This window comes from Schistocerca gregaria, chromosome 9 (genome assembly GCF_023897955.1).
Source record: "Schistocerca gregaria isolate iqSchGreg1 chromosome 9, iqSchGreg1.2, whole genome shotgun sequence".
NCBI classification, from domain to species: Eukaryota; Metazoa; Arthropoda; class Insecta; order Orthoptera; family Acrididae; genus Schistocerca; species Schistocerca gregaria.
This window is the reverse complement of record NC_064928.1, coordinates 237409381-237436027: the sequence shown is the minus strand read 5'-3', so window position 1 is coordinate 237436027 and position 26647 is coordinate 237409381. Positions and strand designations below refer to the sequence as shown.

Here is a 26647-nt window from a genome sequence, read left to right as displayed (position 1 = left end):
ACCACATTTTGAAAGCTTCTATTCTCTTCTTGTCTAAACTATTAATCATCCACATTTCACTTTCAGAAATGACTTCCTGACATTTAAATCTAAACTCGATGTTAACAAATTTTTCTTCTTCAGAAACACTTTCCTTGCCATTGCCAGTCTACATTTTATATCCTCTCTCGTTCGACCATCATCAGTTATTTTGCTCCCAAAATAGCAAAACTCCTTTACTACTTTAAGTGTCTCAATTCCTAATCTAATTCCCTCAGGATCACCCGACTTAATTCCACTACATTCCATTATCCTCGTTTTGCTTTTGTTGATGTTCATCTTATATCCTCCGTTCAAGACACAGCCCGTTCCGTTCAACTGCTCTTCCAAGTCTTTTGCTGTCTCTGACAGAATTACAATGTCATCGGCAAACCTCAAAGTTTTTATTTCTTCTCCATGGATTTTAATACCTACTTCGAACTTATCTTTTGTTTCCTTTATTGCTTGCTCAATATACAGATTGAATAACATTGGGGATAGGCTACAACCCTGTCTCACTCCTTTCCCAACCACTGCTTCCCTTTCATATCCCTCGACTCTTATAACTGCCATATGGTTTCTGTACAAATTGTAAATAGCCTTTCACTCCCTGTATTTTACCCCTGCCTCTTTCAGAATTTGAAAGAGAGTATTCCAATCAACATTGTCAAAAGCTTTCTCTAAGTCTACAAATGCTAGAAACGTAGGTTGCCTTTCCTTAATCTTTCTACTAAGATAAGTGGTAGGGTCAGTGTTGCCTCATGTGCTCCAACATTTCTCATCAGCATCATCATCATCATCATCATCATCATCATTTAAGACTGATTATGCCTTTCAGGGTTCAGTCTGGAGCATAGCCCCCTTATAAAATTCCTCCATGATCCCCTATTCAGTGCTAACATTGGTGCCTCTTCTGATGTTAAACCTATTACTTCAAAATCATTCCTAACCGAATCCAGGTATTTTCTCCTTGGTCTGCCACGACTCCTCCAACCCTCTACTGCTGAACCCATGAGTCTCTTGGGTAACCTTGCTTCTCCCATGCGTGTAACATGACCCCACCATCTAAGCCTGTTCGCCCTAACTGCTACATCTATAGAGTTCATTCCCAGTTTTTCTTTGATTTCCTCATTGTGGACAACCTCTTGCCATTGTTCTCATCTACTAGTACCTGCAATCATCCTAGCTTCTTTCATATACGTAACCTCAACCTTGTTGATAAGGTAACCTGAATCCACACAGCTTTCCCTCCCATACAACAAAGTTGGTCGAAAGATTGAACGGTGCACAGATAACTTAGTCTTGGTACGGACTTCCTTCTTGCAGAAGAAGTAGATCGTAGCTGAGCGCTCACTGCATTAGCTTTGCTACACCTCGCTCCCAGTTCTTTCACTATGTTGCCATCCTGTAAAATATGCATCCTAAGTACTTCAAACCGTCCACCTGTTTGAACTTTGTTGCTCCTATTTGACACTCAATCCGTTTATATTTCTTTCCTACTGACATTACTTTCGTTTTGGAGATGCTAATCTTCATACCATAGTCCTTACATTTCTGATCTATCTCTGAAATATTACTTTGCAAACTTTCAATCGAATCTGCCATCACAACTAAGTCACCCACATATGCAAGACTGCTTATTCTGTGTTCACATACCTTAATCTCACCTCGCCAGTCTATTGTTTTCAACATATGATCCACAAATAATATGAACAAAAGTGGAGACAGGTTGCAGCCTTGTCTTACCCCTGAAACTACTCTGAACCATGAACTCAATTTACCGTCAACTCTTACTGCTGCCTGACTATCCATGTAAAGAATTTTAATTGCTTGCAAAAGTTTGCCTCCTATTCCATAATCTCGTAAAACAGACAATAACTTCCTCCTAGGAACCCGGTCATATGCCTTTTCTGGATCTATAAAGCATAGATACAATTCCCTGTTCCACTCATAACACTTCTCCATTATTTGCCGTAAACTAAAGATCTGGTGCTGACAACCTCTAAGAGGCCTAAACCCACACTGATTTTCATCCAATTGGTCCTCAACTAATACTTGCACTTTCCTTTCAACAATACCTGAGAAGATTTTGCCCACAACATTTCCACGGAATCCAATTTGATCTTCCCCAAGGTCAGCTTCTATCAATTTTTCCATTCACCTGTAAAGAATTCGCGTTAGTATTTTGCAGCTGTGAATTATTAAACTGATAGTTCGGTAATTTTCACATCTGTCAACACCTGTTTTCTTTGGTATTGGAATTATTATATTCTTCTTGAATTCTGAGGGTATTTCGCCTGTCTCATACATCTTGTTCACCAGATGGTAGAGTTTTGTTAGGACTGGCTCTGCCAAGGCTGTCAGTAGTTCTACTGGAATGTTGTCTACTCCAGGTGCCTAGTGTCTCATACTATAGTCTAATTCTCTCCATACCATCTGATTTAATTCAACTACTTTCAACTACATTTGTTTTATGGTGGTTGATATTCAACTTCTAATCTCTTTTTCAAGCCACTATCCATTCTTTTTTAGTGACTTTCTGAGTCCCTGCTGTTGCTTACAGAATTATGTCACCAGCAAACCTCAGAGTTTTTGTTTCTTCACCATGAACTTTAATCCGCTTTCCAGATTTGTCCGTGGTTTCCTTTACTGCTTGCTCATTGGGCAGATAGAATAATATTGTGGATGGGCTACAATCTTTTTTTACTCTCTTCTCAACCACTGCTTCCCATTCATGCCCATTGACTGTTTTAACTGCCATCTGGTTTCTGTAGAACTTGTAGGTAACTTTTCACTGCCCATATTCTATCTGTGCTAACTTCAGGATTTGAAAGAGTGTATTCCAGTCAGCATTCTCAAAAGCTTTCTGTAAATTACAAATTTGATAAACTCAGGCTTGTCTTCTTTAACTCCATCTTCTAAGATAAGTCGTAGGGTCGGTTTTATCTTGCGAGTTCCTACATATCTCCGGAACACAAACTGATCTTCCCCAATGTCAGCTTCTACCTTTTTCCAATCTCCTGTAAAAACAGTACTGCCTCTGTACGGAAAAGTGTGTGTGTGTGTGTGTGTGTGTGTGTGTGTGTGTGTGTGTGTGTGTGTGTGTGTGTGTGTGGGTGTATAATGTACAAAAAAAGAGCTGTTGTTGTTGTTGTTGTTGTTGTTGTCTTCAGTCCTGAGACTGGTTTGATGCAGCTCTCCATGCTACTCTATCCTGTGCAAGCTGCTTCATCTCCCAGTACCTACTGCAACCTACATCCTTCTGAATCTGCTTAGTGTACTCATCTCTCGGTCTCCCTCTACGATTTTTACCCTAAAAAAGAGCTATAGAATAAAAAATTAAAGTAACTGCATGCAATACACATAAATATGTAACTTGAAATATGTGGTAGCAAGGAGACCAGGTATTCTGCAAAGGGCAACTGCAGTATTCAAAATGCAATTGACATGCACATACTAATGCTGAATATGTAATTTTGGTATGCAATTGAAGATGGGTGCAAATGTGATATGTGTCTCAGCATAAATGAAGTTGTAAAAAAAAAGTGACTGTCTGCTGTATTTTTTCCAATGAAGTAGTGGTAGGGGTATCCAAAAAACTGAGAAAAAAGGATCTTCATGTAAATGAAAAGCTGTGTTAAAAATTGACACGTGCACTCATATGTGGAGAAGCATTTCGAAAAGTGCCTTTTAGTGTCAATCCTAGGAAGCTGCAGTGTGGGTGAAAGCACTTGTCTCAGCATAACACCCAGCCTAGTTTTTCAATAAATTGTGAGGAACAGTACCTGAGATAGGCACATGACATCGTGCGAGTTTATGTAACAGAAGCTGTTAATAGTATTTGTTTTCACATAGGTCCCCCCTCCCCCCCCCCCCCTTCTTTTTTAAATAAAAAGGTAAGGGTGGACTGGAAACAGTTGGTGATGCACCAGATGCAGGTCAACAGTAGACGTCTTAAAGCAAATGCGACAGGTGTTTTAGCAAAAAGTGGAGTCTACCTTTGGTATTTGTATTGGAGAAATTGCTGCAAAGCTTGTCCTGGAGTCTCACAGTCGTGGAGATTGTCAGAAAAGTATTATTGGATTTTCCAATTTTTTTTAATTTATTTATTACTATATGATAATGTTAGCAATCTATGTAGCAGAAAATTATGTCTCTTATTTCTTCATTTCTAGTGCCATCAAGACGACTTTTCCCCGTCTTGCAAAATTGGTGAGTGTTTAAAATGTGCATTTGATAATATATTAATTTACAGTAATTGTTTGTTGTGCTTGCTATCTGGTACACTGCCATGTTTTTATGGAATGTGGCACTAAACATCTTACTTAGTGGTAAGGATATGATCAGAGTAAATATGAAACCATTTGCATTTTATTGTAGGTCATAAGGCTTCCCACTACTTAACACTGTGTGACTAGGAGCACTGCCATTTAGGAGGCACCAGTCCTCTGATCACATTTGACTTTGTTAGAAGTTTACTCTGTGTTTTGAGTCTCTCTTGCCTTGTCTTGTGTACCTCAGTGCTAACTTATTGCAAGAGGTTTTTATAAGATCTGCTATAAATCAAATATTTTTAGGGAACTTGACAGTAGCATGTTTGTTTATCATTGCTGAACACGCAAGCATTTAAGAAAATAAGTGTTCCAATGAAACTGCTGCTTCTGCATAGTTGGTGGTTAAGCAGATGATTCAAAACTTTAAGTAGTAGAAGCAGAGGGACCAAATCAGAGAATCCATTACAACATGCCCCTTCTGTCTTCAGAACATATTGCCTGTACACCCTGCTGTATCCTAGATACCTTTCTCTCTCCGTAAAGAAACAATAAAGTAAGTTCTGTAAGTCCGAGTTTGTATCTCAGATCGTTTCCTTTTGGAGCCATTTTTAAGTACGTGCTCCTTCTTCTCTGGAAAACTCCATGGAAGAAGTGTCCAGTAAGTTTATTATGGACCTCATCGAGACTCTTTTGGTAAAGTACAATGAATGTAGTTCCTCACAGACAAAAGATGTTGCTTGTGCTGTAGTCACTCAAGACACAAATGGAATCCACTTGCAGTGACATATAAAACACATATGTATGCTGTGGAATAATCCAGTTCAAAACTGAATAAAAAAGGAAAGAATATTGTAAAAGAATTGCATCAGTGACATCAATTAACATTTGTTGTGAAGTGTGACATGACATTTTTATGAAATAACAGGTCCCACTTCCAGGCTTCCATGTTGACAAAAGATGTTCGTGACATTTGGTAGTGAGCGTTGGGACATCCCTCTGTGGGAGATATTGTTATACATTGTGCAAATGGGAGAACGTCTTGAACCCATCACTTGAACAAGACAAGACAGTGAGTGAGTGTCTAACCCTGCTGTGTGGGGAGCCACTTGTTCCTTGGTGTCATGCTTTGAAGATGTTTACAAGACAAAAACAAAAAGAGAAAAGGTCATGACTACATTTTGGACGCTGTTCCAAAAGACTGTCAAACTGGCACGTGTAAAAAAAACGTTTTGTCTTGATCTTGTCCAAGTAATACAGAAGGTTTAAAGTTCAGTCATTTACATCATTCACATAGCATGAAGGAGAATTAACACTCTCTTTCAGTACCTGTCCACACACTAAAGGACTAAGTCTAGTGAAGATTGCTGCAACGTGGTTGGGTGGAAATGATAGCAAGGCCACCTCAGCAAAAATCAAGAAAGGTGAGCAAAAGAAATTCACTAAATAAATCTATTAACATCGAACATCAAAGGGTTACAGATCAAACACAGGAAATGCAACATTGGTGCCGTATCAAAAAACCATCCACATTATATTCCATTATAGTAACCAAAGTGCAGGACTTAGATTAGTGTTGCTGGAGAAAGATAGAATAAGAAAATCAGTTGCTGTCAAGGACATGTTGCATCAACAACAACCAGTAAAGAAGAATAAAGGTACACAGTGGAGCCTAATAAATTGAACTACGAAAAGAAAGAAGAAAAGAAGAAGTACTACAAGAAGGAATTGAACTAGAGGAAGAAGAACTACAAGAAAGAATTTAACTACAAGAAAAAGAACTACAAGAACAAGAAGAAGAAATACTATCTGAAAGAATAATTTAGGAAGATTGAACAAAACATGGAAGTTTGAGATTATATTTTGTTGTCTGTAGCGATTCCGATGACAATGACTATTTTCAAGTCAAATCAGACACTCAAATACTAGAACATGTGATTGCTTGACTAAGATGAGTTCCTGTCTCGGGTCGGAGGGCTACAACTGACTCAGTTGTCCGCAGCGGCGCTAGAGCATCTGACAGTCAAAATGACAGTGGCTCATCTTCACACACTGTCCATGATGCAGATCACCTACATGCTGCATCAGTTACACAACAGCTGCTCACCAGCATTGCAGCACAGTGAGCTATTTCCATCATCCGGTGAGCATACACTCAGCCCAGAACTTAGATTTCATGTGCTTTGATGTGAACCTTCAGAGGTACTTGATGTGCAAATAACTGCCACCATCCTTCCCAGACCATGAGTGTTCTCTGAACTTTGACTCACAGAGCGCATATTATTTCTGATGAAAGCAGTCTGCAAGATGAACTTTCCCACTTACAAAGAGTGTTTGAAGACAATAGGTAATCTCCACAACAAATACAGATGGCACTGAAAATGAAACCGAAAGTGGCCACAAAGAAAGCAGAAGAAGATGAAGAAACCTTTAAATCGATAGCCTTCCTGCCATATAAGGGTAGCCTCTCATCAAAAATAGGACACATTTTCGGCAGACACAAAGTAAAAGTGAATTTTCGTCCTCCACCCAAGACAGCTGCACTTGTGGGCTCCGTCAAAGATGATTTGCTGTTTCAAAAATCTGGAGTTTACAAAATTCCGTGTGAGTGTGGCCTTTCTTACATTGGACAAACAACTCGTACTGTCCAAGAAAGATGTGCAGAACACCGGAGGTACACGCGACTTTTACAACGTAACAAGTCGGCAGTGGCAGAGCACTTTATTGATAATGGTCACAGTATGTTGTATGACAACGTCGAAATTTTGGCAACTACATCATCCTTTTGGGACTCGATAGTGAAGGAGGCAATTGAAATTCGCTTGACTACAAATTTAATTAATAGAGATAGTGGTTTCAATCTTGATAAATCATGGGATCTGGCACTTGCTGTAATAAACTTGCAAAGATATCGTCAATCGATATGCCAACACAGATCAACTGTGGAGCCATAGATACAACTCGCGCATTATGCACGTCTCTGCCGCCGACCATCGTCTCTGGCGCATTTGCATCTGTGGCCGCATGTGCAGTCGCATGTACAACAGTATAAAGGGACGAAGCGAGCACTGGAGCGGCAGTCTTGCGGCTCACTCTGAAGATGGCTGAACATTATACAGCCGAAATATTAGAAGAAGAAGAAGGAGATCTTTTGCGGGTGCACACCCGAAACTTAATGGAACAGTTCATGTGCTTTGTATTTATTTAAACTCCCAAAGATTTGAATTGGTGTGTAAGAGTAAATAAGAAGTGATGTGACATTGCTGAAGTAATTTTTAGAGACAAATATTTATTTTGGGCCTGTATTGGAGCAGAAAGTATGAGTAACAGTAGACTGTGTGAGTGCTACACTTAATTCTGTGGAGGACATAGAAGAAAACAGGAAAGAGTTTCCATAGTTGTGGAAAGAATTAGAATGTGAATCCAAATAGCAGAACAATTTTAAAACGTTTTGTCAACTCAGTGGAGCCATTAAGAGAGAATTTGGGTGCCTGAGTGAGCTTACCGAAGTGTAAACCTGTCTGATAAATATTTGACTTGTAATGAGTACACAGATGAAGATTTGAGATTGAAATTTACTGATGGGCATATGGGTACACTTGCTGGTTGAGGTATTTGTATGTGTACAAGATTTAAATTTTGTACTAATAAGAGTGTCTCTACCAGCTGGTGAGCAAGATGTATGAGACAGGCGAAATACCCTCAGACTTCAAGAAGAATATAATAATTCCAATCCCAAAGAAAGCAGGTGCTGACAGATGTGAAAATTACCAAACTATCAGTTTAATAAGTCACAGCTGCAAAATACTAACGCGAATTCTTTACAGACAAACGGAAAAACTGGTAGATGCGGACCTCGGGGACGATCAGTTTGGATTCCGTAGAAATGTTGGAACACAGAAGCAATACTGACCTTACGACTTATCTTAAAAGAAAGATTAAGAAAAGGCAAACCTGCATTTCTAGCATTTGTAGACTTAGAGAAAGCTTTTGACAATGTTGACTGGAATACTCTCCTTCAAATTCTGAAGGTGGCAGGGGTAAAATACCGGGAGCGAAAGGCTATTTACAATTTGTACAGAAACCAGATGGTAGTCATAAGAGTTGAGGGGCATGGAAGGGAAGCAGTGGTTGGGAAAGGAGTGAGACAGGGTTGTAGCCTCTCCCCGATGTTATTAAATCTGTATATTGAGCAAGCAGTAAAGGAAACAAAAGAAAAATTTGTAGTAGGTATTAAAATTCATGGAGGAGAAGTAAAAACTTTGGGGTTCGCCGATGACATTGTAATTCTGTCAGAGACAGCAAAGGACTTGGAAGAGCAGTGAACGGAATGGACAGTGTATTGAAAGGAGGATATAAGATGAACATCAACAAAAGCAAAACAAGAATAATGGAATGTAGTCGAATTAAGTCGGGTGATGCTGAGGGAATTAGATTAGGAAACGAGACACTTAAAGTAGTAAAGGAGTTGCTATTTAGGAAGTAAAATAACTGATGATGGTCGAAGTAGAGAGGATATAAAATGTAGACTGGCAATGGCAAGGAAAGCATTTCTGAAGAAGAGAAATTTGTTAACATCGAATATAGATTTATGTATCAGGAAGTCGTTTCTGAAAGTATTTGTTTGGAGTGTAGCCATGTATGGAAGTGAAACATGGACGATAACTAGTTTGGACAAGAAGAGAATAGAAGCTTTCGAAATGTGGTGCTACAGAAGAATGCTGAAGATAAGGTGTATAGATCACATTACTAATGAGGAGGTATTGAATAGGATTGGGGAGAAGAGAAGTTTGTGGCACAACTTGACCAGAAGAAGGGATCGGTTGGTAGGACATGTTTTGAGGCATCAAGGGATCACAAATTTAGCATTGGAGGGCAGCGTGTAGGGTAAAAATCGTAGTGGGAGACCAAGAGATGAATACACTAAGCAGATTCAGAAGGATGTAGGTTGCAGTAGGTACTGGTAGATGAAGAAGCTTCCACAGGTTAGATGGAGAGCTGCATCAAACCAGTCTCAGGACTGAAGACAACAACAACAACAACAACAACAAGAACAAGAGTGTAAACATCAGTAAGTATTTAAAAGAAGCTTTAAGCTGTAGGCGTGTATTTTTAACTTATTTTGTAAGCTATTGTCATTTGTGAAAACCATTCCTCTTATATCTGAAATTTGATCATCTAGCGTCTAAAGTCCTCATTTACTTTGTTTCTTACTAGGTCACACTGTTCATTTACTTCAGTCTATGATGCCTTGTTATGAGAAGCATTTTGCACAATGTATGTGATATGTGTATACTTATACAGAGCGAATGGTTTAGCAGAGAAGTAGGAAGAAACTTAAGGTTCTCCTGACCCTGGAGGGGGCTATCATATATCATGTTGAGCAAAATCAAACAATGGCAACCCCAGGTAGGAATATCAGCAATGTAGGAAAAGAGAGATTATTACTTACCATAAAGAAGACACATTAAGCTGCAGACAGGCACAGGAAAAGACAGATTAATACTCACCATAAAGAAGACATGTCAAGTTGCAGACAGTGCCTGCATCTTAATTTGTCTGCTTTACGGTAAGTACCAGTCTGTCTTATCCTACATTGTTGATATATTACATTGAGGGTACCTAAAGATCATTACAGATGCAGTGTGCCTTAAGTTAAACTGTCATTAAATGGGAGAAAGGCCTAGGGTTTATTTTAAAGCTGTAGACAGAATTTTTACAATTTACTGTATTTATTTTAATTACTTACCTGACGTGAAGTTACCTTTGTATATACATTTGAACTTAGCATAGTTTAAATATATAATGTAGGAAATGTTATTACGTGTTCCATTTGTTTTCAACTGTGGCAGTGGGAAGTTTAGTTGTTAAACAGAGTTGTGGGCTTCGTGTAAGAGAGCGTGTGTTCAAAGTCAAACAAAATTCTCACAGGCAGAATTGCCCATCTGTGTAATATAATTACTAACAAAGAGATAGAGGGGCTGGCCAGTACTTACCTCAGCTCAGTACAGCCGATAGAAACACAAAAAACAACCGAAAATTTAAGTTCCTAGCTTTCGGAATAAATGTTCCTTCATCATGGAGGAGAGAGGGGAAAGAAAGGGAAGAAGGGAAAGTGGATTTAGTTACTCACAACCCAGGTTATGTTGCTTCCATCTGTGTAATATATATCATTGTCACTTTATTGGAGTTGCCTATTAAATGAATACTGAACAAGTTATTGTTAAAAATATGTTATCAAAGTCAAATAAATGTGGGGAAGAGGAATGTAAACTATTCTGTAAATGTGATTTTGATGTGCTAACATGTTGTGAGAAGCCATAACTTTGTATTGAAGAGGAGGAAACTAGAATGTAGAGTTGTTGCTGGATGAACTCCTGTTATGGATACTTATATAAAATGATCTAGGGATGTGAAGGGATGAGAGATTAAGAGAAGCTATAACATCTTACTCATCTACTCCTTGGAGTTTTGAAAACAGAATGTGCTCTTGCTAGGAAAGTTTAAAATATGTAACATAAGAGCAATATTTTCAGGTAGCACAGAGTAGTGAAGAGTTCACAGATGTTGTTGCACTGTACTAAAATGAGTGGTCTGGAATATAGTTAAAAAAAAATGATAAATTTATGTAATACCAGTACTCAGGTAACAAATAAAAAGAAGTATAGGCATGAATGTAAATTTAGAGGAGTGTGGAAATGCAAGTGTATAGTGACCAGGAAGAGATGGAAAAGTGAGTGCTTTTGATGCAGTGTACCAAGCATAATGAATTTGTTGGAGAGTGAAGGGTAGGCGGAAGTATAATGAATTTGTTAGAGAGTGAAGGGTAGACAGACACATGGAAGAGATGACCTACCCTACACCTAGGTCAGATGAATCCACAGGAGGAATAACTTGATGACTTGAACTGAACTTGGTGAGGGGGGGGGGGGGGGGGGGGGGGGGGGAGCGGGGGAGCATGTGTTTGTAAGAGTACACTGCCATCTTAAATGGAAAGATAATTAAGAAGTATCTGCCTGCAGAAGGTGGTGTAGAAGCAAGTAACTGTTTTTACCATTCATGAAATATTCTCCAAACTTGTACAATGTAAAGAGAAACTTCCTGGCAGATTAAAACTGTGTGCCTAACCAAGACTCGAACTTGGGACCTTTGCCTTTCGCGGGCATGTGCTCTACCATCTGAACTACCGAAGCACGACTACGCTCGGTACTCACAGCTTTACTTCTGCCAGTATCCGTCTCCTACCTTCCAAACTTTACAGAAGCTCTCCTGCGAACCTTGCAGAACTAGCACTCCTGAAAGAAAGGACATTGTGGAAACATGGCTTAGCGCTGATATGAAACTTCCTGGCAGATTAAAACTGTGTGCCCGACTGAGACTCGAACTCGGGATCTTTGCCTTTTGCGGGCAAGTGCTCTACCATCGCAGGAGAGCTTCTGTAAAGTTTGGAAGGTAGGAGACGAGATACTGGCAGAAGTAAAAGCTGTGAGGACCGGGCGTGAGTCGTTGAGTCGTGCTTGGGTAACTCAGATGGTAGAGCACTTGCTCGTGAAATGCAAAGGTCCCGAGTTCGAGTCTCGGTCAGGCACACAGTTTTAATCTGCCAGGAAGTTTCATGTCAGCTCGCGCTCCACTGCAGAGTGAAAATCTCATTCTGGAAATGTGAAGAGACTTAACCTGGTTATTGTCAAAGGAGGTGTGCTCGACTTTATGAATGTTTGGGATTTGCAGTCAGCAATCACAGACTAAGTTTACAGGTCAGCCTGTAGCTCCTCGGGTGCATAAAAGAAGGTAAGAGTCACAGTATGCGATCGTGAATATAAGCTGACAAAGCAAAAGGAATCTGGCAGAATATTTCACATTCCTTGAATTACATGATTACGTTTTTATATGTAGAATGAAGATATTATCTAAGGTGAATGGAAGTAATCCACAAATCTTGTACTGGAGTAAGGTAAGGTAATGAGAATAGGTTTCATAGGGTATTTTGACACATACAGTGGGACTACGCAGAGGATTGGCTAAACTAGCTGATGACATTAAGTTGTTGGTCATTAAGAGTTAGATGGCTTAGTAAGAAAGATAGTCTCCTTGATATAGAGAAATATAATCAATATGAACCAACCTAAAGATAAAGTAAAAAGTAATTTCAGGATATAATAATTGAAGTGGAGAGCAGGGCTCTTTTTGTTTCTTACAGGGAAAGTTTTTATATGTGGAAATGGGTACAGTCTAAAATCAAACAATGGAAAATCCAGGATGGAATGTAACAATACTGTGGGAAGGAAATTTGCTACTCACCATATAGCAGAGATGCTGAGTCGCAGATAGGCACAACAAAAAGATTTTCACACTTAAAGCTTTTGGCCAATGGGCTTTGTCAACATATTCCTCTTCTTGTTGCTTCCATGACCCCAGTTATCGATGTAACTGCAGCCATGAAGGCTTGCGACGTGCTATCCTCCGCAGTTTGCGCACTTCAGTGCTACGTCACGCGGCTTTGTGCAGTCGCGGGTGTCGTGCGGCTCCGCGCACTTCATGCACACCGCTTGGTTGCGCCAGCAGTATTTAGCCACATGGCCAATCTGCTGGCAGCGGAAGCACTGCACATCTCAGCGTGGTTTGGCACCACCGAAACCGAGCGCCTCAGTGATGAGATGCTCCATTAAGGCGGCCACAATGCGGCGGCCCAGCCCCCCATCTCTTCTGGGCGGCATCTGGGCAGCAACAGCGACGGCAGCAACAGCAGCAAGCACTCCGCTCTATTCAGCATGTCCCCACCTGGCACTGGTGTGGCACAATACTATGAGAAGGAAAGTTGCTACTCACCATATAGCGGAGATGCTGAGTCGCAGATAGGCACAACAAAAAGATTTTCACACTTAAAACTTTCGGCCAATGGGCTTTGTCAACAATAGACACACATATGCATGCACACACTCACATGAACGCAACTCATAACACACGACTGTGTCTTGTACACAGAGAAATGTTAATTGGTGATGTGGATATTCTGACAAATATGAAACTATTTGCTTAAAGACAATGTGACTGATAATCATAAGGAGGAGCTATACCAAACTGTACTCTGATTAATAAAGACAGAACTAAAAGGTATGAAGATTCCATGTTTTTCTCTTTGGTACCAAATTCCACCAGGTGCCAATCATAAATCATTGATTTACTTATTCAGTCTTTCTGAATTGTTACCAGATAAAGCGGCACATCGTGTTCAGCAGTTGGTTTATTTTCTTGTCGTGTCACAACTATGAGATTCATTTCCGACCTACGATCAACAAGCAAACTCTGATGCTCTGTCCTGCCTGCCAGCCGGTTCAGACCCAGGATTTGATCAGGGGGACTTGCTTTGTTTTCACATTGATGTCACTGCACAGCAGGCAGTTGATGGTTTTCGTGTTAACTAGCACACAGATCATGGAGGCTGTTGCTTCATATCCTGCTTTGTAGAACATCATAACTTTTGTACAACTTGGTTGGCCGACTGGATGCACCACATTACCGTACACTAGGCCTCTGTGTTCATCCCATCTTTTGACATCGATTCTCTGTTGTGGATGGTGTTCTGTTCTTACATATGAAACACGCAGCCCCTCGGGTAGTGATCCCCTCAGTGCTTTGTTCAGATGTTCTCTGTTTATTACATGCAGATCATTGAGGCGCATCACACACTAAAGCGTTGACCCGTCGACATGTGCTTTGCCCTGGCCTGGGTGCATACTGTTCCTTGGTCGACACCATTGCATGCATGGGACTGTATACACTCACTGGCCCATTTCTCAACACTTGTTGGCTGCTGGTTGTTGGCACACATTCTTGTGTTCAGTGTGTCATTTGTTGTGTTTCCACATTCACAACTACCAACATCTGAGCCTCGTTCAAAATTTTTTCACTCAAAGGCCTGACCACGACATTAATGTCTTATAATGGTACACAATTTCCATCACCAAAGTGTGTGTGTATGTGTGTGTGTGTGTGTGTGTGTGTGTGTGTGTGTGTGTGTGTGTGTGTGTGTGTGTGTGTGTTTAGGGGGAGGGAGGGAGGGAGAGAGAGAGAGAGAGAGAGAGAGAGAGAGAGAGAGAGAGAGAGAGAGAGAGAGAGAGTTATCACTGTCAGATCCTAAAGGCTAGCCAAGCTATGTTCGACCTCAGTTCTCAATGTGTATTGTTACAGATTATTATTGTTTCCTGCTGGGTGTTACTTAAATACTGTGCTCAAGTTGTTAATGCTTCTGTGGCATAAAGTTTTGTTCAGTCTGTTGGTGGTATTGTCCTTACACCTAATTACAACATAAAGAAAATGATCAAGCATCGATAAATTAAAATTGTCTGTCACTTGCTCCTACACAAAATTCATACTGTATGCATCCTTACTTAATAAGTATGAAATCTAAGGCTGTTCCGTTACAGCAGAGTTGTCATTCTGTCCACATGCCATGCTTGCATCCTCCAGTTACTTTCCATATTCCACTGGGATGTCCAGAATGAAAGGACTTGTGTTTCAGGAGAGCATAGAAATGATGCAAAACCAGTTGGCTCCTTTGCAGCATTTCTGAGCCTGGCTTAAACCCAGACAACCATGCCCTAGAAACTGCATCTGACGGTGGCTCCCAGTTTATAGCCTCCACATTCAGACACTTCTGCCAGCTCAGTGCCGCAAACACCTGACCGTTGGCCCCTTTCTGCCTGGTGTCTATTCTGAGGTGGAGCAGAGATTGAGCCATTTGAGATGCAATTGTAGAAGGCTGTGCAAATTATGTCCTCCGAGGAAGCTCTCAATAGCTTATTTGACTTGTCTTGACCCAGCACCATTAATTGACCTAGCCCTTCTGCAGTTGTTCCAAGGTGCTGACCCCTTCCATACTTGACCTTCTGCATCTGACTGTGAGCTCAGAGCCTCTGGTCATGTGCACCGTACTATCGTGTGGGCATCCCGAATCTGGTTTCACACCATTGGCCAAGCCACTGGGTGGATTTGAGGTGATATGACAAGCAACAGACATTCCCTGCTTCCAAAGTTTAGACTGAATGGGAATGTTGGACACAGCTGCAGACAAGATCCCTCCCCCCCCCCCCCCCCCCCCCCCGACCCCCCTCCTCACCAAACTTGGTGAGCAATCGACAGACACACTCCTGCTGCCAGGCATATCCGTACCCCAGTTGGCAGGCATAAGGCCGCCCTGACCCCACCTCCACTGACAACAGGGCTCTACCTGCAGTGGCTGTATAATTGTTGGCCCTGCCACTGGCTGAACAGTCTGCAAAAGGAATGAGTGCCAATGGAGACGGGAACCTTGCCTAGTGTCCCGGCCTCTCAACACCCTCCCATCTGGATGAGGGTTCAAATGACATCATAACCTGCTGTTTACTACTCTGCCCTAACCACAGTACAGGCTGTTCCAAAATGAATGAAGAGATCTTGAAAAAGTGCTACCAAAAAAAAGGTCAAGATAGTGCAACAATTAAATGTCAAATTGAAGAGAGAGAGATAAAATTTTCTTCATGTCTTAAGAAGTTTGAATGTGAGCTCTATTTCTAGCTCTGCAGGCATCAAAACAATGATCGATTTGTTGCCATATGTTTTGTAGGATCTCTGCTGCTACAGTGGTGATGCCTGTCAAAATTCGCTCTGGTAAATGTCTTATATTTCAAATTTCTTCTCCGTTGGCAGTGTTCTGTATGTTGCCCCAGAAAAGAAGAAAGAAGGGGGTAAGATCAGGACTTCTTGGAGGCCAGGGAAATGGCACATTCCTACGAATCCAACCATTTGGAAATCTGTTGTTCCAGTTTTGAGTTTCAGTCTAGTACACAATGTTAATCTGCCAGAAAGTTTCATATCAGCAGGAGACAAGATGTAAGTGTTTGTCATGACTGATAGAAAAATATTGGACAAATAATTTAGTAAACTGCTGTATTTATTTATCTGTTAACAATGGAACTGTCAATTTGTGAATCCTCATGTTTGTATAATGAATAAAAAAATAGGAGTGAGGGTAAGCTACTACAAACAGCATAGTGAACGCATTATTGTGGCCAAGATAGACACAAAGCCCACACCTACTACAGTAGTACAAGTTTATATGCCAACTAGCTCTGTAGATGATGAAGAAATTGAGGAAATGTATGATGAGATAAAAGAAATTATTCAGGTAGTGAAGGGAGACAAAAATTTAATAGTCATGGGTGACTGGAATTCAACAGTAGGAAAAGGAAGAGAAGGAAACAGTAGGAGAATATGGATTAGGGGGAAGAAATTAAAGAGGAAGCCGTCTGGTAGATTTTTGCACAGAGCATAACTTAATCATAGCTAATACTTGGTTCAAGAATCATAAAAGAAGGTTGTATACATGGAAGAATCCTGGAGATACTGAAAGGTATCAGATAGATTATATAATAATAAGACAGAGATTTAGGAATGAGGTTTTAAATTGTAAGACATTTCCAGGGGCAGATGTGAACTCTGACCACAATCTGTTGGTTATGAACTGTAGATTAAAACTGAAGAAACTACAAAAAGGCAAACCTACGTTTCTAGCATTTGTAGACTTAGAGAAAGCTTTTGACAATGTTAACTGGAATACTCTCTTTCCAATTCTGAAAAAGGCAGGGGTAAAATACAGGGAGCGAAAGGCTGTTTACAATTTGTACAGAAACCAGATGGCAGTGGTTGGGAAGGAAGTGAGGCAGGGTTGTAGCCTCTCCCCGATGTTATTCAATCTGTATATTGAGCAAGCAGTAAAGGAAACAAAAGAAAAATTTGGAGTAGGTATTAAAATTCATGGAGAAGAAATAAAAACTTTGAGGATCGCCTAAGACATTGTAATTCTGTCAGAGACAGCAAAGGACTTGGAAGAGCAGTTGAACGGAATGGACAGTGTCTTGAAAGGGAGGGTATAAGATGAACATCAACAAAAGCAAAACGAGGATAATGGAATGTAGTCAAAGTAAATCGGGTGATGCTGAGGGAATTAGATTAGGAAATGAGGCACTAAAAGTAGTAAAGGAGTTTTGCTATTTAGGGAGTAAAATAACTGATGACGGTCGAAGTAGAGAGGATATAAAATGTAGACTGGCAATGGCAAGGAAAGTGTTCCTGAAGAAGAGATATTTGTTAACATCGAGTATAGATTTAAGTGTCAGGAAGTCTTTTCTGAAAGTATTTGTATGGAGTGTAGCCATGTATGGAAGTGAAACATGGATGATAAATAGTTTGGACAAGAAGAGAATAGAAGCTTTCGAAATGTGGTGCTACAGAAGAATGCTGGAGATTAGATGGGTAGATCACATAACTAATGAGGAGGTATTGAATAGAATTGGGGAGAAGAGGAGTTTGTGGCACAACTTGACAAAAAGAAGGGACCGGTTGGTAGGACATGTTTTGAGGTATCAAGGGATCACAAATTTAGCATTGGAAGGGATTGTGGAGGGTAAAAATCGTAGAGGGAGACCAAGAGATGAATACACTAAGCATTTTCAGTTGGATGTAGGTTGCAGTAAGTACTGGGAGATGAAGAAGCTTGCACAGGATAGAGTAGCATGGAGAGCTGCATCAAACCAGTCTCAGGACTGAAGACCACAACAACAACAACAACAATATGTTTGTATGCTAGGCCAAACTCATACTGTTACATTCCGGAAATACGTAAAACAAATTATTTCAATATTACAACCATGAAACTAATAATAAATGCATTATTTTCATTGTAGGTTCCACATTGTCACATCGTTCAAAAAACCTCTCTTGATTTGGAGGGTTTTGTGTGAAGACTTTTTTTTGGGATCTGTAGTATCCTCAGATATAAAACTGCTGTGAAATTCTTAGATTGTTTGAGATTGATGCTTTTAAGATGAAAAATTATAACACAGTTGCAATAAAGATATTTAACACAGAAGTAAAAACTTAAAACATTGTTAATGCTTGTTACAATGAAAAATTTATTTTCTCTTTTTCAGATAATGTGAGAAAATTGGAATTGTCAATTTTTGAAAAAAAAAGAAAAAAAAAGAAAAAGAATTCAAGTAAAAAGATTAGGTGACTACATAAAAAGAATGGGGGCAATACTTAAAACCTGAAGATACAGTTTCGTCACTAAGTGGGTTGGCACAGAGGTTAGCATACTGACTCACATTCGGCGGAGGAGGTTCAAACTCACATCAGGATCCATAAACCGCTTCAGGCAAATTCCAGGATGGTTCCTCTGAAAGGACACAGCTGATTTCCTTCCCCATTCTTCCCTAATCCAAACTTGTGCTCCGTCTCTAATGACCTTATTGTTGATATGACATGAAACAATTATCTCCTTCTCCAACACTGTTTATCAAAATATTTTCATCTTTCAAATAATATAAAAGGCAATAAAATACCTTTCTCCATTCCAGAGAAAGTGTGTTTTAATGTTTAATATATGGAGAAAAGTCAACATTTTTCCATCTGTGGTAGCCTGGGACCAGGAATTTGCTTTGGATAATGCAGCTTTCTTACTAACACCCAACTCCTCCCCCCCCCCCCCTCGCCACCCACCCGCCCACACACACACACACACACACACACACACACACACACACACACACACACACACACTCGCTCGCTCGCTCCACTATGCCTGAATTAATGTAGACTATCTACATCTACATTTATACTCCGCAAGCAACCCAACGGTGTGTGGCGGAGGGCACTTTACGTGCCACTGTCATTACCTCCCTTTTCTGTTCCAGTCGCGTATGGTTTGTGGGAAGAACCACTGTCTGAAAGCCTCCGTGCGCGCTCGAATCTCTCTAATTTTACATTTGTGATCTCCTCGGAAGGTATAAGTAGGGGGAAGCAGTATATTTGATACCTCATCCAGAAACGCACCCTCTCGAAACCTGGCGAGGAGGCTACACCGCGATGCAGAGCACCTCTCTTGCAGAGTCTGCCACTTGTTTGCTAAACATCTCCGTAACGCTATCACGGTTACCAAATAACCCTGTGACGAAACGCGCTGCTCTTCTTTGGATCTTCTCTATCTCCTCCGTCAACCCGGTCTGGTACAGATACCACACTGATGAGCAATGCTCAAGTATAGGTCGAACGAGTATTTTGTAAGCCACCTCCTTTGTTGATGGACTAAATTTTCTAAGGACTCTCCCAATGAATCTCAACCTGGTACCCGCCTTACCAACAATTAATTTTATATGATCATTCCATTTCAAATCGTTCCGCATGCATACTCCCAGATATTTTACAGAAGTAGCTGCTACCAGTGTTTGTTCCGCTATCATATAATCATACAATAAAGGATCCTTCTTTCTACGTGTTCGCAATACATTACATTTGTCTATGTTAAGGGTCAGTTGCCACTCCCTACACCAAGTGCCTATCCGCTGCAGATCTTTCTGCATTTCGCTACAATTTTCTAATGCTGCAACTTCTCTGTATACTACAGCATCATCCGCGAAAAGCCGCATGGAACTTCCGACACTATCTACTGGGTCCTTTATATATATTGTGAAAAGCAATGGTCCCATAACACTTCCCTGTGGCACACCAGAGGTTACTTTAACGTCTGTAGATGTCTCTCCATTGATAACAACATGCTGTGTTCTGTTTGCTAAAAACTCTTCAATCCAGCCACACAGCTGGTCTGATATTCCATAGGCTCTTACTTTGTTTATCAGGCGACAGTGCGGAACTGTATCGAATGCCTTCCGGAAGTCTAGGAAAATAGCATCTACCTGGGAGCCTGTATCTAATATTTTCTGGGTCTCATGAACAAATAAAGTGAGTTGGGTCTCACACGATCGCCGTTTCTGGAATCCATGTTGATTCCTACAGAGTAGATTCTGGGTTTCCAAAAACGACATGATACTCGAGCAAAAAACATGTTCTAAAATTCTACAACGGATCGACGTCAGAGATATAGGTCTATACTTTTGTGCATCTGCTCGACGACCATTCTTGAAGACTGGGACTACCTGTGCTCTTGTCCAATCATTTGGAACCTTCCGTTCCTCTAGAGACTTGCGGTACACGGCTGTTAGAAGGGGGGGCAAGTTCTTTCACGTACTCTGTGTATAATTGAATTGGTATTCCGTCAGGTCCAGTCAACTTTCCTCTGTTGAGTGATTTCAGTTGCTTTTCTATTCCTTGGACACTTATTTCGATGTCAGCCATTTTTTCGTTCATGCGAGGATTTAGAGAAGGAACTACAGTGCGGTCTTCCTCTGTGAAACAGCTTTGGAAAAAGGTGTTTAGTATTTCAGCTTTACACATGTCATCCTCTGTTCCAATGCCATCATTATCCTGGAGTGTCTGGATATGCTGTTTCGAGCCACTTACTGATTTAACGTAAGACCAGAACTTCCTAGGATTTTCTGTCAAGTCGGTACATAGAATTTTACTTTCGAATTCACTGAACGCTTCACGCATAGCCCTCCTTACGCTAACTTTGACATCGTTTAGGTTCTGTTTGTCTGAGAGGTTTTGGCTGCTAGGTTCTGTTTGTCTGAGAGGTTTTGGCTGCGTTTAAACTTGGAGTGAAGCTCTCTTTGCTTCCGCAGTAGTTTCCTAACTTTGTTGTTGAACCATGGTGGGTTTTTCCCGTCCCTCACAGTTATACTTGGCACGTACCTGTCTAAAACGCATTTTACAATTGCCTTAAACTTTTTCCATAAACACTCAACATTGTCAGTGTCAGAACAGAAATTTTAATTTTGATCTGTTAGGTAGTCTGAAATCTGCCATCTATTACTCTTGCTAAACAGATAAACCTTCCTCCCTTTTTTTATATTCCTATTAACTTCCATATTCAGGGATGCTGCAATGGCCTTATAATCACTGATTCCCTGTTCTGCACTTACAGAGTCGAAAAGTTCGGGTCTGTTTGTTATCAGTGGGTCGAAGATGTTATCTCCACGAGTCGGTTCTCTGTTTAATTGCTCGAGGTAATTTTCGGATAGTACACTCAGTATAATGTCACTCGATGCTCTGTCCCTACCACCCGTCCTAAACATCTGAGTGTCCCAGTCTATATCTGGTAAATTGAAATCTCCACCTAAGACTATAATATGCTGAGAAAATTTATGTGAAATGTATTCCAAATTTTCTCGCAGCTGTTCTGCCACTAATGCTGCTGAGTCGGGAGGTCGGTAAAAGGAGCCAATTATTAACCTAGCTCGGTTGTTGAGTGTAACCTCCACCCATAATATTTCACAGGAACTATCCACTTCTACTTCACTACAGGATAATCTACTACTAACAGCGACAAACACGCCACCACCGGTTGCATGCAATCTATCCTTTCTAAACGCCGTCTGTGCCTTTGTAAAAATTTCAGCTGAATTTATCTCTGGCTTCAGCCAGCTTTCTGTACCTATAACGATTTCAGCTTCCGTGCTTTCTATCAGCACTTGAAGTTTCGGTACTTTACCAATGCAGCTTCGACAGTTTACAATTACAATACCAATTGCTGCTTGGTCCCCGCATGTCCTGACTTTGCCCCACACCCTTTGAGGCTGTTGCCCTTTCTGTACTTGCTTGAGGCCATCTAACCTAAAAAAAACCATCCAGTCCACGCCACACAACCCCTGCTACCCGTGTAGCCGCTTGCTGCATGTAGTGGCACAAATAAACCTCTGCAACAGTAGTGTATGCAGTTTGTGTTTTATTTTCCAGTGTGTTTGCAAGTTCTTGATATTATTCAAACATATGTGGTAATATGTTTGTAGAAACATAACTGTGCCCAAATTAAAAAGTATATGCAAGAATCACATTTGAAATGGGTCTGTATTAAATGTCAAGAAATTTTTGATTTTGACACAAAGTTTACAGTTCCAGTGGAATCATAACTTTAACCTACAATCATTCTTTCTTTTCTTCATTGATTGAGCTCGGTGCAGAGTTGATGTTTCCAGTCACAAGAGAGAAGGTGGTGCTCTGCCCAGCTGACCTTAATCTTAATCATTTATTTGAGACTGCTTTAAAATTTTTGGAAAAAAATGTTTTTCGTTCCTCAAAGCACTTTTGCTTCCTGTATGCAATGAAATATCTTTATAAATTAGTTTTTAATTATATTGGAAAGTGTAGGATGTTGCTTGTAAGAAATTAAACCCTTCCATTACCTTCCATAATACTTTGTATGTAAATAACTGTAAATGTATGTGTATGTTTTATGGAAAGTGACCCAACATAGTCTGCATGAAATTTTTTTGTAATTTGTGGTGAGTGAAGGAAAAAAAATGGTATTAGGTTTGTACTGTCTGGCTGCTCATAATTCTTTTACAGCCCACTGTATACGTGCTTTCATCTTTATCGTCATCATCATCATCAGCTTTGAGTATCTGATGTTTGGTGACTACATTGATTGTTCAATCCGGAGACAGTGTGGTCTTCCCAATGGTTGATATTGTAGCATTTTGCCTGGCAGCGTATTCTCTAGCATCCTCAGAACATACTGGTGTCATTTAGATTGGTGCATTTGTACATTATGTACCATTTCTTTTATGTACCATAGTTTCCTGTGTATTCACTTCTCACTCTTTCGCACGTTTCATAGAAAATGTAAAAGTTTCATTTGTGCCATGTTTATGCTGGTTCGAAGCCTGACATTCATTCCCCTGTAGAACAGCTATTTTTGATGTCACATTGTGAAATCTGTATTGTTTCTGCCCAATTTTTTTATCAAAATTTCTTTGTAATTTGCCTACATAACACCACTCTTCAAGTGTGGAAGCTACCATCTGAGTGCAGCCAATGCCTGACTGTGAGCAGCACTGCCAGTTTGTGTGTGTGGACTCTTGGTGCTCATACCTGGTTTTTGGAAATCAGTGTTGCTTCAGAAATCTTGTCAGTTACAGGATTAATCAGATGTTAGTCGCATACTGTTGTAGACATTCTCAGTATTCATGTTCCACGACTCTTCTGCCATGCGGATAGCTGTGAGAGGTATCTCAGTTAATAGGTGGCCACTCAATGTTCCTTCATTTTTATTTGAGATTATGTTCTACCTCTTCCCAAGCTACTTCCAGATTTATGAAGATTTATCCTTGCTGATTTCCAACCTGTAGATGAAGGCCAAAAATCTCTCATACAGCAAGGACCTAATAATCATGCTGTTGTGTTTTGAGGTTTAATTATTGTAGAGTATTTGAAATGTCAAAAAATGTAGTGTGATGTAGTTAGAAAGTGTATGTTTTAGTGCAGCATTTGTAATTTTATATTTCTTATGTTGTGTTAAGGATGGGACTTACCTACACACGTCAGCATGCATACCTTATTGGAAGCCGAATTTCATTGTGAATGGTGCTGGTGATCCGGGTGAATTTGCTGACCAGTTCATCGAGCACTTTTTCACACTCTACGATGACAGCGATCGAATGAAACTCCGTGGATTGTACCACAAGAATGCTTACTTCTCATTGAGCTGTTTGTGTTTGGATGCACAAATGACAACTCCAAATGCAAGGTAAGCCTCTGCCCCCCATTCCCTCTGTCTCTCTCTCTCAACCCATGGTAAGCAACCAAAAATAAATAAATAAATAAATAAAATTAAGGAAATTTTTGCATTATTGTCTCTTTTATTGAAAAACAAAGAACTGAGACAGTTATGAAATATTCCATTAACAGAGTTCTCCATACATAATTCTGATAGGGCAAGAACTGTGAATGCTTTATGTGAGGAACTATCCAAGAATTTCCTGAAGTGACTTAGGAAAACCACAGAAACTTGAAATTAGAATGACCAGGTATGAATCAATGCCTTAACCACTGCAGGACATCATGGTGGGTTTTCATTTTATTTTTTAGGAAGGAGGCTGAGTATAATAGTTTTAATACAAGAAACCGCAAGATTATAATTTTCACATGAAAGCATGAAGGTGGTAATATTCAAGGTAACACTTTTAAAACATCGTTGATTGTGCTAAAATAGTCCAGTCCCTCTGGTTTCATTTGGTGTCGATTTCCATCTCATCCTTTATTGATCAGTGACTGACTTATTCCCATTATGAAAGTATCTGTGGCTTTGTCAAATCTTGTATTTCCATTATTTTCCTTGCTTTTTATTTTACTTTTCTTTTTCCAGAAGGTCTTTGCAAAAATTCTTCACACTGTGAAATTTTAGACAAAATATATCATTTCATAACACACAACTGGACAGTAAAATTGCTACACCATGAAGATGATGTGCTACAGACGTGCAATTTAACCGACAGGGAGAAGATGCTGTGATATACAAATGATTAGCTTTTCAGACCATTCACACACAGTTGGCACTGGTGGTGACACCTACAACGTGCTGACATGAGGAAAGTTTCCAACTGATTTCTCATACACAAACAGCAGTTGACCAGCGTTGCCTGGAGAAACATTGTTGTGATGCCTTGTGTAAGGAGGAGAAGTGCGTACCATCACATTTCCGACTTTGATAAAGGTCGGATTGTAGCCTATCGTGATTGCGGTTTATCGTATCACGACATTACTGCTGGCGTTGATCGAGATCCAATGACTGTTAGCAGTTTATGGAATTGGTGGGTTCTGGAGGGTAATACGTAACGCTGTGCTGGATTCCAACAACCTAGTATCACTAGCAGTCAAGATGACGGGCATCTTATCCACATGGCTGTAAAGGATCGTGCAGCTACATCTCGATCCCTGAGTCAACAGATGGGGATGTTTGCAAGATAACAACCATCTGCACAAACAGTTCGATGGCGTTTGCAGCAGCATGGACTATCAGCTCGAAGACCGTGGCTGCAGTTACCCTTGACGCTGCATCACAGACAGGAGCGCCTGCAATGGTGTACTCAACGATGAACCTGGAATGGCAAAACGTCATTTTTTCGGATGAATCCAGGTTCTGTTTACAGCATCATGATGGTCGCATCTGTGTTTGGCGACATCACGGTGGACGCACATTGGAAGCATGTATTTGTCATCAACATACTGGCATGATGGTATGGGGTGCCATTGGTTACACGTCTCGGTCACCTCTTGTTCACATTGACAGCACTTTGAACAGTGGACATTACATTTCAGATGTGTTATGACGCGTGGCTCTATCCTTCATTCGATCCCTGCAAAACCCTACATTTCAGCAGGATAATGCACGACCGCATGTTGCAGGTCCTGTACGGGCCTTTCTGGATACAGAAAATGTTCGACTGCTGCCCTGGCCAGCAAATTCTTCAGATCTCTCACCAATTGAAAACGTCTGGTCAATGGTGGCCGAGCAACTGGTTCATCACAATACGCCAGTCACTACTCTTGGTGAACTGTGGTATTGTGTTGAAGCTGTACGGGCAGCTGTACCTGTATACGCTATCCAAGCTCAGTTTGACGCAATGCCCAGGCGTATCAAGGCCGCTATTACAGCCAGAGGTGGTTGTTCTGCGTACTGATTTCTCAGGATCTATGCACCCAAATTGCATGAAAATGTAATCACATGTCAGTTCTAGTATAACATATTTGCCCAATGAATACCCGTTTATCATCTGCATTTCTTCTTGGTGTAGCAATTTTAGTGGCCAGTAGTGTATATACTTGGGAAATTGGTGTGATTATGGCATCTCATTTTATAAAATGGAAGCAATCTTTTGCATGCAGTATCAGTTCTTTTTTTCATCCACATACTGTGGCAATTATCACCTCTTCAGGAGATTAGTAGCTGTTGTGGTCAGCTACCCAAAGATTAGTTTTATGTTGTTCATCAGGGTAGTGCACGTTGTGCGAGACTTATCATCTCTGTGTAACCAATGCAACCTACTCGGCATAGAGTGTGGTACTGAAGGTCCCGTGAAGGACATAAGAGCAGAAGCAGCACATACTCAAATGGGGTATGTTGTGGTTGTGCAGTGCTATGGCCAACCTTACGTTAACATAGCTGTCAGCTGTGTAGAAGCGAGTGGATTGTTTTCGACTGAAACAAAGTCTCATATATGTACTGCACCTGTTGCTGCAATTCGGAGATGGTGATACACAATTCGATGCCTGCACCTGAATTGGAGGGGAAGGACAGATTGACTGAGTAGCTTGCAGAGAGTTTAAGGGGGGCCACAAGCCCACCAAGTAAAATGCCATTCCCTACTGCAGCCAGATGGGCTCATTTTATAGGTTACAGTTATGTTATAGTCTGCCATGGAAGAGATGAGCACAGAACTGTGCCATTGTATATGTAGTAGTTGTATGTTTGTATCATCAGAACATTAGGGGTCTGAAAAACAAAGTAGGTTAGCATCTCGTATATCTAGAAGATGAGGAAATTCTGAATTGTAGATGTTCTGTTCCTCTCTGGACACCATGTCACCACAGGGATACAAAAGTGAAATAAAGGATTACAGACTAGCATCATTTTCGTGTCGAATGAA

General features: G+C 40.6%; 1 protein-coding gene across 5 annotated transcripts in view; it reads left to right on the top strand.

Annotated features, from left to right (window-relative positions):
* Positions 1 to 26647, top strand: part of LOC126291656 (nuclear RNA export factor 1-like) — a 190704-nt gene that overhangs the window by 113047 nt on the left and 51010 nt on the right. For all 5 annotated transcript variants that reach the window (XR_007551835.1, XR_007551834.1, XM_049985228.1 and 2 more), the window contains 2 exons: positions 4194 to 4230; positions 23522 to 23748. Coding sequence is in view for 3 of the 5 variants with exons in the window: in XM_049985228.1 (XP_049841185.1) it covers positions 4194 to 4230; positions 23522 to 23748 (264 nt within the window). In the remaining 2 variants the exon portion in view is untranslated. The remainder of the gene's footprint in view (positions 1 to 4193; positions 4231 to 23521; positions 23749 to 26647) is intronic.